The 11,949-nt window shown below is 38.5% G+C and overlaps 1 protein-coding gene across 15 annotated transcripts in view; it reads right to left on the bottom strand.

The window, feature by feature from the left end:
• ppfia1 (PTPRF interacting protein alpha 1) overlaps positions 1 to 10,161 on the bottom strand; it is a 42,044-nt gene extending 31,883 nt beyond the window's left edge. For all 15 annotated transcript variants that reach the window (XM_013914469.1, XM_013914476.1, XM_013914479.1 and 12 more), the window contains exons 1-2: positions 9,095 to 10,161; positions 7,619 to 7,888 (exon numbers count right to left, since the gene is read on the bottom strand). In XM_013914469.1, coding sequence (XP_013769923.1) covers positions 7,619 to 7,888 — 270 coding nt within the window. In that variant the 5' untranslated portion in view covers positions 9,095 to 10,161. The remainder of the gene's footprint in view (positions 1 to 7,618; positions 7,889 to 9,094) is intronic.
• Positions 10,162 to 11,949: the final 1,788 nt, after the last annotated feature.

Here is an 11,949-nt window from a genome sequence, read left to right as displayed (position 1 = left end):
TTTTAAATAAATGTCACTTTTCAATAATTTTTAGCTACAGTCAGTACTACACTAATAAAAATTGTATTAGCATATACATGAGAGGCATTGACAGTGGACAAGTTAAACCTTGCACATAATTTTGACAAACCATAGGAAATGCAGCAATGTTCCAAGAGCAACAGGTTAGCAAATGTGATGATAACGTAATCCATCAAGCCATCCATGCTTCATTTTGTGAAATGAAAACTGGGGGTGAATGAACGAATGGGTCAATAAGACATGCCGTATAAAGCGCTTTGAGCGCTCAAGTAGAACAAAAGGGTACTATATAAGAAATAGTACATCGGGTACCTAAAGTATAATGACAATGCAAGTTGTATGTAGGGCTGGGCACTGAGGATTGTTTTAAACTGGTACCAGTTGCAAACGGTTCAGCACAAATAAGAACCTAGACAACCAGTGTTGCTACCATTAGGAATCTAAAGATGATCACTCCACCAAACTTAAATCTCAGTATAGGTCCGCTCCTCCGATACATTTAACAGTTCACTGCTAGATATAATTTACCCATCAAATGTTTATGTAGCTAGAATACATCACTCCTTTAAGTCACCAGCAAGATGTAATTATGTTATCTATCACACTTGTTAACTTTTTGCTCTTGGAAGAGGTCAGTACTTCCATTAGAAACAAATAAAATAGATTTGTGTAAATTGTAGGGGCAAGTGAACTAACAGTCTATGGTAAGCTGCAGCCAGTGCTCTATTTAAGGCTAACAAATATACACCAGACAAGAAATAAGAGACCCCATGTTGGAGATAGTCAATGTAAAGTGAAAAGATAACGTAATAACAATGACTCCTGTTATTTTCAGCACAATCAAAACATTTGCATTAAAGGACAAAAACAGTTTATCAGACCACCTGTTCAACTAGCTTTAACATGTAGAAAATCAACCTTTCACCTACTCCCATCCGCCGATGCCATGTTTCATACAATAACAGTACGCTTTCGAGGCTGACATGAATTGTTAAAAACTAGCTTAAACTATTTGATTTGTGTCTTCAAATGTGGTGTATTCTTGTATAGACTATGATAGGAACCACTATCCTCTCTGTCTAGTACTTGGAGACAGCCCATGTTTTTTTTTATTGCTCTCTTCAACTGGACAAAGCATGGAGACAAGGCCATGTCTAAATTGTGAAGCCTTCTATCGTCCCTAGAGGCTGTTTTATACAACAAAAAGACAGTCTAACTGCAGCTATTCTAAGCTACACACGGGTACTCATTTTAAACTTTCATAACAACCTTACACTTTTTAAGAGCCCACAGTGCATGACAATAATTGCTACATTTTTTTTCTGTACAGTCAGCAGACTGATGCTCTTGAGACTGATCAGAACAGGCCTGCCTTCTACATAATGACTTTAGCTGCTCTTAAAAGCTTATAGGTGCTGAAATGTGACACTGTGCACCGGGCATCTGTTCTCCTAAATGGGGACCCACCATCAAACCTAATTAGACACCACAATAGCTCTGTACAGAGTTGCTAAGCCTGCTACCAAAAAACAAAACAAACAGACAAAAAAAACCCCACATCAATAGAGAAGAACTCAATTGATTAAAAGAAGGAGAAATTTCTCATTTTTACTCTTCTTTTATGTTACATTTGTGGTACAAGTGCATGCAAAGATTCTTGAACAATTATAGATTTATTTAATAAGGGTATATTAATAAAATTGTGAATGCATTATTTAAATGTGCTATATTTTTCCTGCTTCCTTCTAATGCATTTTAAGTGAAAACATTTTTTTTGTTTGTCTGTTTTTTTAAATGCTTCCACTGCCCACCCAACTGCCAAAATTACATGTACTGGTGCTGCACTGCACCATTTTATGGCTTTTTCCTAAAAATTGCTATGGCACCTATTATTGATGTCAGCCATTGCTCAGTTGTTGCTTCAACAGGTCTATAGGAAAAGACTCAGCTATACATTCTTCACAGGAGAACTACAAAATGAACTAGATCTATAGAATAGAAGTGCTAGCAGCAGTTTGGAAAAGCACTTAAACAATACTTGTGTGCAATAGGTGTAGATACTGCAGTTGTTCTGGCTTTTTGAAATACAGGGGCTGGAATGATTAATAACAAAATAAAGTGCTGTCTGCTCAGTTATAAAGGTACCATCCATTTCTTTCTTTTTTGTGTGATTTATTAATAAACCGTAATACCCAGGTTTTTCTAAATGAACTGCTCATTGGTTTCCTTTTTCAAAACTGCAATGCTTTAAAGTTTAACTGCAGACAACGTCTGTTAAAACGATGAGAAAAAACAAAAAAACAAAACAGAAAAAAAAAAACCCAAACCATTTGAATGTATTTATGTGCCATATTAAATGCAAATATATACAAACACTCAATACTTTGGGACAGTATTTTATCTCCTGGATGATGAAGGTTTGGTGTGTTTTCGTTTGTATGTGTTTATTTCTGCGAGTTTAAGTGTACCATGATTGCTTGTATTTTACTTTCAATCTGAAAAATGTTAGGTAAGCCTTGAAATAAAAAGCAACAGCAAGCCTTGGTAGCAACAACAGCAATCAAGCATTTGCGATAACTGGCAATGGGTCTTTTATAGTGCTGTGGAGGAATTTTGGCCCACTCATCTTTGCAGAACTGTTGTAATTCAGCCACATTGGAGGGTTTTCAAGCCAGCGTTTATCTTCACTGATGCTGATGTATTATCAATCTTTTTGTTGAAAAACTGGGGCTGCGTCAGTTAATGCTCCCAAAATTTTTTATTCACACACCGCACCAAAGTACCTTTCTATTACAGTTCTGTGTCGTAAACGAGGGTGAAACTCTTGAGTGTCCATGGTAACAGTGGCGCATTGCAGAGACTTGTTTAAAACAAAGCAAAAACATTTGTGTCAACAATTTTCTACAATTGAATTCCTCAAGGAATCAGTTCAGCCCTAGTGAACACCATGGGTGAAAAGTCATTTTATTAAATTTACACATTCCATGTGTTTGCAAATAGATTTAAACAAAAAGATGCGCTAAAGAACAGGTTTACTCACATGACGCTGTAGAGAAGTGCATCTCATTTAAAATCTTCTTAACACATTTAAAAAAAAAACACTAAAAATTGAGCATAAACCAAATGTTTATAATAAATTCCTTTAGGGTTGTCCAATATCACAAAACATAAGGAATGACAATATTAAAATGTCTATCAAATTATATTGTAGTCTTTTGCTTATTTCGTGGTGCGCAAAATACACTTCTTATTGAAATATTCTTTCATTGCTATTTGCAGTAGTCACCATGGCAACCCAGAAGGACCAGCTAAAACAACTTGAGGCATTTGCTCCAAAGTCTGATATGGACCAGAAAACTACTGTCCAAATGATCCTGCAAACTGGGCACCACCACAACAAACCACCTCTGCAACCTACAGAAGAATCGCATGAAAGAGTTTCAAGAGAGTTTAAGAATGTGAAGCAAAAAAGAAGCCATCTATTCAACAGTTGAATATTAACCAGAGTTGGACCTTTCAACAGGAAAATGATCTTAAGCACACTGAGAAATGGCTGAAAAAGAAAAAAATGGAATGAAATATTTGAATCCATTTAAATGTAGAGGAATTTGAAACCAGTATTGCCTACAAAAACCTACAAAACATACCAAATGTATGCATGTATGTAAAGCAATATCCATTTAAAACAACAACAACAAAAAACCATTCTAGATAATTAATATAAATAGGCTGGTAAAGCTTTAAGAATAAAGCAACTGGCCTTTAAAACTAAACTACATTAAAAAAAAAAGCACTCTTCTCCATTTGTGTCCGTTTCCTTTTAATCTATTAATTCAGCTCACATTTGGCCAAAAGCAACACTTGCACTCTGTCACTTTCTTGTCACTATGTGTAACAAGCCAGCCTTTGTCTCTGTGTCTTACTACTGAGCACTCTCAATTCATGCCTTTGTAGCACTGACCAGAACAGAAAATTTGGTCACTGGTCTTTTAAAAACAGGAAGCACAATATCACCATGGGTGTTATGATTTCAAAGAGATGGATGAAGCCTAACAATAAGGACAAAATTTGACATGTGCTAAGTGAAAATATTATTTATTTTTTTAACCATCCATTTTCTCCCGCTTATCCTTATCAGAGTAGCCTGGGGCTGGAGCTTATTCCAGCTACCATAGGGTGAGAGTTGGGCTACACCCTGGGCAGGTTCATCAGTCTGTTACTAACAGTAGCTTGTAGTCTGGGTGTAATCAGGCCTGAGTGTGGTTAGGGAAATTAAGGTCATCTTTTTGGAAATGTTTGGCTAGGTTTCTTCCCCCTTAATAGACAAAATCATCATTTCAAAATACTGGTGGATGCCAGTGCTACCCCTCAGCCTCCTAGCAAACACACCTATGGTATACATTTGAAATTGTGTTCACAAGATTTTCAGAAAACTTTACCTCTGACCTTGAGGTCGAGGTCACTGAGATTCAAACTTGTTTGAGACTTTTAGTAGATGCACCTGTGGTATCACAATCCTACGTCGCCTCATTCTCATGTTCACAAATTTGGACGTCCACACTGCCCGACATTCAACCGACATTCGTCAGTCCAACAAACGACGATAGGCGATATATTTGCGCAGGTGACTTTTTGAAGGGCGGAGCAATGTAATCATGCAAGGACTGATTTGCACATTTTGATTTTATAAGTTTTGTTTGGAGGGAATATTTTACCTTCTCTTCTTGTTTGTTTCAGTATTAATATAGCTACTTTTTGGATTACTCATTCATTTATTTGAGATGCGCCAAATCACACAAAAGACTTAACATTACGTCTGAGATTTTTTTTAATGTTCAGTGGAAGAAACATTTTCATGTTTAACTTACTTGTTGTTTAATTTTGCATTTGTTGTTTGGAACAGCCTATAAACACTGTTATAGTGGAAAAAAGAAGCCAGTTTCTCTTTGTTTCCCTCCCTACCATTGCGGGTTTTTTAATTAAAATAAAATGTTTTTGTTTTTTTCTGAACATAGGCAATTAAACAGCGCTATTATGTTTTTTCCCGCCGACTGCTTTTTTTTAAGCTTTAACCAACATTATTACAAAACTTACTGATGGGCAAATAAACAGATAAATCGCTCAGTAAAAACAATCGGTGAGAGGCTCAGCCTATCGTCGATAGTCAATATATTCGTCCAGTCGCCCAACCTTAATTTCCGCCCCGCGGATTGACGACACTACCACATCAACCTTTTCTGCCTGAGGGGCAAAGACTCAATTTTTTATATAAAAGGATCATCGTTGACTGATATTAAAATTTGTTTGATGACCTGAATAAGAATGGGTATCGTTTAGGTTTTATCCGATACCGGTGCCAAACCGGTACTTTTGAAACGGTGCCAGTGGTTAAACGGTGCTCGAACCAGTGCTTAAAGAATGGAGAACACAAACTTTGTCCAAAAACCTCTTGTGTTTTTATTTTTAGCACTCTTTTTTTCTGCAAAATAATAACCAAGTTAGCCTTTTCTGTTAATACAACATACCTCCTTTGGTTGGAATCGGTGCTTAAACAATGGAAAACACAAACTTTGTCCAAAAACCAAAACGATTTTTTGCTAGCTGGGATGCTAACGGAGAGGGATACAAGTTAGTTGGTTTGCTAGTCTCGGCCGAAGGAGAGTGGTGTTAGCTGGTGTGCTAAATCGTGCAGACAAGACCGCCTTACCGGAGGTAAGTGGTATGACGTCCAATCTACGGTGAAGATCTGGGTTCAGGAGAGACGAGCGAAGGTAGCTAGCGCCCGTTGGGGGGAAAAAAGCTAACACTCCTGTCTGTGGACAGTTAAGCTAGCCAGCCTACGAAGGTGTAGATATGCAGAGATATCGCTGCGAGAAGAGGTTTTTGAATAACGACTATGTAAAAGTGCAAGGGTGGGCGGCTCTACATGACATGGTTGTCATGATCATCATTCAATCAGGATTGGCGGAATGAGATAAATGCTTCTGAGGAACATGCAAGGAGGGGTATCCCATAGTGACGTCAAAACGAATGTTAGGAATGAGAACTGCATGCACCACAGAGCCACAGCTCAGTGTCTGAGTGTCTAAATGAGCCTCACAGGCCTAAATGTGCACTTGAGCCCATTTATAATTCTTAACATTTGTTTATCTTGCTTACCTTGTTTATCTTGGACTTTTTACTGTATTTTCATAAGTTTTATAGTTTTTTCCTACTGCTTAAAATACTCCCTTATGACCATTTATACTACAAAGTAATTAAGCAATAAACAATTAAATGATAGAAATGTTTCCATTTTTCACTTTCTACTATAACAATGGGTTGTTTGTTTTTTACAACTACAGTAACAAAACAAAACAAAAAACACAACTGGACAGTGGAAAATAAGCTTCCAGAACCTTTCTATAATTTTACACATTTCAGTCCAAGGAGTCATACTAACAGATTTCTTTCTTTGTCAAAGCAGCTTTTACTTTATCATGTAGTGAACAGTTAAACATGTCACTTCTTTACACTGACAGAAAGGGCGTTTCACTGGTCTGGCCCCCTTAAGATCAAAGTGGGCTGTATGTGTCCCAAATTGTAAAATGAGTTTGAGACCTCTGTTCTCTACTGTCCGTGTGTGGAAAAAAATACACCTGGCATCAGGAAAGAAGGCAAGCTGTTGGAGGCAGTGTGACGCTTTAAGGAAGAGGAAAAAAAGCTGTATAGGTCAACAGGACAATAATAACTACAATCAAATAAATATATTCTTGCTGTCCGCCCAATTTGTTTGCACTCAGTTTGAGTTATTAGGACGCTGTGCAGTAAGACCACTAGTTTGTCCTTTTTACCCTCTCAATCCTAGGCGTCACAAACAGACAGCTGAAAACCACACAGCCAAAGGATCATTCCTGTTATACTTCTTTGAAGTCCAATTGACACCTATTGTCTGGAGCGCATGTGTAGTTGGTGCATTATAATGTAAATTCACTGTGAACAAGACTACCTGGTCTCAAAATACAGGTAGGCACATGGACATCCACACGGACCCTATTAGACTTGTGGATGCTGAAACGTGTTAGGCTGTAGTAAAATCTTCCAAAGTAGTAATACACCGAACATAACAGTGAGAGCAAGAGAGAAAGAGAGCAACTTTGTCAGCTTTTCAGTTGTGTCTTCTTACTTGACTATTTGTGGTTACATTATGAACTACTGAAAAAAATATATATATATTCGATTCCTCTACACAATGTAAGTTCCTCCTCTAGCAACCTGCCTTCTGCTGCCAAAGTGGTTTAGTAAGCGGCATACACCTGAGCTGAATTAACTGGCCATAGGCTCATTGTTATTGATATCCAATCCAGCTTTTCGAGTTACCATCTGGCAGAAAGCCAATCCAAATATTGGTGCATTGCTAGTTCAAATCTCATTGTAACATACAATCCAGAAGCCATACAATTCCCCAAACCAAACCACTCTCTGTACTATTTCTTCCAGTAAAGGCTTAGTCTCAGGCAAAAACTGTAGAATGGCAAACACTGAATTTCTTTAAGAATTAATCTACCTGGACTAAGAATAGGATTTTCCTTTAAGAAAAAAGGTCTCTCTCACTTACCTGTGGCAAAGCAGTGTTCAGCTGTCTCTGTAGTGAGTCCCTTTCATGGCTAACTTCATGCAGTTTGCTCTGGGTCAGGCCCAGATTCTCTTGAGTCTCTCTCAGGGTCTCAAGAAGACGATCTCGCTCTTCCAGCATAGACACCATCAACGACTCAAAGTGACCCTCTGAGTCAGATTGAAGTGGTGAACCGGAACCTCGACGGCCTCCGCCATTTCCACCACCAGGGCCTTCGGCCTCACTGATGGTGGGCATCACCTCGCACATCATCTGCAACAATAAAGAACAGGAGAAAACAGGAGAAACAAGGACCTCCGTCACTGTCACGTCAATAAAGCAAAAAAGTCAAAAAGCATTTTATTGTGTTAAAACAGAATACCAAAACCACTTTGAAGAACACCAAAGAAAAAAACAAACAAAACACACACACACAGAGATCCTATATTAACAAAATTATTAACAAACTGAGATATAAGATTAGACAGTGGGCAAGTCTGAAAGTCCTCATGAGGGGTAATTTAATCTCCATAGTTTAAATTAACCCTCACAGTAGCTTTTTGACTAACAAAAGGGACAACAAAGACCAAAATCAGTTGAATCTAGTTGACTTACTGTAATGGTTAACTAGTTTGTGCTGATAGTAGTCTATAGAAAACACAATTACGTTAACCCATTCTAGTTAAATTTACTAAAAAGCTGAGAAGGTCTGGGTAATAAGGCCGCTCTCCATATCAAGCGGCTCAAGTCCTGTAGACAGGCTCCTGGAAACCAGGAGTCATGTGAGTTGGATTTAACCAACCTAAAAGGAACAACAACTTCCAATAGGGAACAAGTAGCAGCTAGGTACACCAAAATCTCAAAAACAGTCAACTGCACTTTCCTATAACTGAGGGAAACCATTCTTGATAAGTGCCAATTATTTAGAACAAATCTACCTACTAGACCCTTGCAAAGCGAAACGCAAAATCCAAACTAAGGCTTTTTATTGAGGTCAAGCCCCTCTGGATAAACCATGTTTAAGAGGGGGATGGTCACATTGAGGATCTTTGTAAAGGTAGTGACAGATGGCGGGGAGCACCACCGATACCTACTGCACCATGCATCAAAAACTACAGGATGACAAGTGGAAGTAGAGGACTTTGGCTGACTTACCGAGGAGCGATTCTCGATGCTTTTTCTTTTTTGCAGAGGTGAAGATAAGGGCTAGCTGGGTAGTAAATGAGGTATAGCAAACGATTAAGGGGGCCACCAATTGTCAAAGTAATTACAAATCTATTCAAAGTATTTTTGTATTTTGCATTTTGTAAATTATTATTTTTAATGAAGAACTAGGTCCCCATCAAGAGGATGGCTGGAAGCCGAAATGCATCGACAGTATAGTGCTTGCCCATTGTAATGCTATCAGATACGTCTGGGAGTTAGGTTAAACCCTACAATTGTTTTCTCAAGTATTTTCGTGTTAAAGTTCTTTCTCACCTTCAAAGAATATTATTACTCCAAGTTCCTTCGTAAATCCAGGTTATGTTATGACGAAGTAAACGTCAACAAGTCCAGCTAACTCCAACTGTGGATTAGAGCCTTGTCAAGCTTTACAAGTATCCAGAGTCATTCAAAACAGAAATTCCATTCAGAGGCAGGGATGCATTAAGGCAGCGAAAGGGTCCTCTTGGTGGAAAAAAAAGAAAAAAAAGATCATTTCAGAAAAGGCCTCAAAGCGACACTCGCATAAAGTGAGCAGGGGGCAGTATTCCAAGTTTGACTGGCTAACTCTGCGCTAGCCACCAAGCACTAAGTAAGCTGGTGATTCGGTGATTGCATATCTGGATTCTGGAACGAAGCGTTCATTTTTGCATCTCAAAACGAACGACCATCCTCAGATATAAAGTTTGACTCATATATAACTAGTGAACATTAACTGATACAGTTAAGTGACGTGAAAAAAATAAGCAGCCGTAGTCGGTTTAGCTCATTTGAAACAGGATTCTTTGGCTTAAAGACAGTTTAAAGTCGACAACTAGCCAATGTTAGCTACTAGCCAGCTAGGAAGCTAATGTTTGCTGCTCTATTTTAGCTTAAAAACGTCAGGCAGTCATTGAAGCATTAACATAAAAGTACACAACATGATAAAATCTATCATAAAAGTTTCTTACACTATCTAAAATGCTAAAATCCTGAAATGAGTCTTAAAAGCTCTGTTAAAAATTATTCATTTATCAAGTAGCGTTAGCATCAGCTAACGTTAGCCTCCCGTCGATTCCGTGGAGTCGCGTCACCACATCACGGCACCAGCTAGGAAACTTCCAGCTAACATTCAACGTTAGCAGCGTTTCAGTCTGTTTAGGAAATCCAGACCATTTATAAAAACATATATTCCCTTTGTTTCCGCCCGATTTCCCGGCGTTATGTCAGTATTTCCACCAAAAAGGTCCGTTGGTCCGGTCCTTCCCTGTCGCCACTGCCTGCCAGCTTCGGCAGTCGGGACAGCCAATGGTGGGCTAAGTGTCGCTTGCACTTAGCCTGCCAGTCTACGGGAAGAGAGCGCTTCCCAGGTTGGCAACAGGAGGAAGTGGAGAAGTAGCAGTACGTTCAGTTCCTGTAGGGATATAAGCTTACACTTGTGTATTGAAAAGACAGAGACAAAGCACGACTTTTCCATCAACAATACCCGTTATTTCTTTAAATTTACAGGTTACAATATCTCGGATGTATGTTTGTGAAGGTTCTCGGATGTCTCACCGTTCGGCTCATATCAAACAGGCTATTTTACCATAGTTTGTATTCTGATATGTTTTAAATACACATGTAACTTACATTTAACATTTTATATTGTATTTTGTCTATGTTTTGCTTGTAGAACAAATAATAATAACAATAATAACAATAATAAAACTTAACTATGATTAAGAGGAACATTTAACAGTTTGATTTAAAAGGCCCGAGGTCATCTTAACCGAATTCAGCCATTATAATTTATAATGTAACTTGTGGAAGAAGGTATCGAAGAGCCAAACGTTTTTTTTGTTTTTTTTTCCAAATAATTTCTTTAGTTCACTCTTTGGCCCACATTCAGTTGTCACTGGTAAACCAAGCTCTCGCAATAAAGAGAACATTTACGCCCTCTTGTGACGGATCAACACAAGTTTTGTATTCATTTATTTTGTAAATTTTGATGTGATATTTTGAGAATTTATTTTTTTACAGAAGTTCACTAGAAAATGTTTGAGGTATAACTTTAATGCATTTTAATAAATAATGGACAATTTGACAGGTCTGAGGTTTAAAACATGGCAGTGAGTCCTTTTGTGATGTATAGTTTGGCAGGTAAATGCAAGACAGAATATGTGTGTGAATAAGAGGGAGACAGGTGCAACTGACAAAAAGACATGAGGCTTAATTGGAGTTGGCAGAGCTGGAGATGTAGAGATTTTCATTGCACACCACAGAATCAATCTGTTCCATTCCAGGCCTGTACAAGGTTGGAATGGGGTACAAGAACATCAGCAAGGTGTTCTTGGTGAGGTGACAATTCAAGACCCTCGGTTTCCCGGTTGTAATTGCTTCATTATCAGTATCTCTTCTTCAAGATGTATTAGCTCCAGTTGGCGTAGTATGACATGCCTTGTCGTCACTATTATTTAAAATAAACACAGGAAGTACAAATAAGAAGTAAAGATTGGCCAACAATGCTATATACTCCCTACCTCCACCTAGTGTTTTGGTGGCAGTATTGCAGAGCCTCTTGGGCATTAGAGTCAGAAACATGTTAGAAACAGGGTGGCTGTGTATTGGAGGATCATGGCTGAGGGGGAGAGGCACTGGAAATGAACTGGGAGTGTGAAGACGTGCTGAGGTGGAGATGGGGTAGTGGTGGCTGTAGCAGTAGCAGCAACTTGGGAGGGGGGCAGATAATGAATCAAACCCAATTAAAAACGTGATGCAGTTCATTTGATCACTTGTGTCCCTTATAGGCTGAGAACAAAGATGGTTCAGAGACCCCACCAGTCTCTGCTGACACTGTATAGGTAAAGCTGGTTCCCAAATCTTCCTTCTGTCGGTGTTGTAGATGTTTTCAAAGTGTGGGTGACTGCTGGTTCCTTGTGTACTAAAAGTATATATGGGGAAAAGTATACCAGGGACACCAAAAACCATAGCATACTATTCCCAAACAAAGAAAATGGATGGATGGATGGATGGACATTTAAATTCAAATAGTTGAACTGATCATCTGCAGAGGAATGGTTTATTTGAAGAGTTTCAGTCAGGTTTCAGAGCTCATCACAGCACAGAAACAGCTTTAGTGAAGGTTACAAATGATCTTCTTATGGCCTCTG

Source organism: Pundamilia nyererei, unplaced genomic scaffold (assembly GCF_000239375.1).
Source record: "Pundamilia nyererei isolate P.nyererei 1_Seehausen unplaced genomic scaffold, PunNye1.0 scaffold00200, whole genome shotgun sequence".
Taxonomy (NCBI): Eukaryota; Metazoa; Chordata; class Actinopteri; order Cichliformes; family Cichlidae; genus Pundamilia; species Pundamilia nyererei.
Note: the sequence above shows the minus strand (reverse complement) of the source record. Positions and strands in the feature narration are given on the sequence as shown.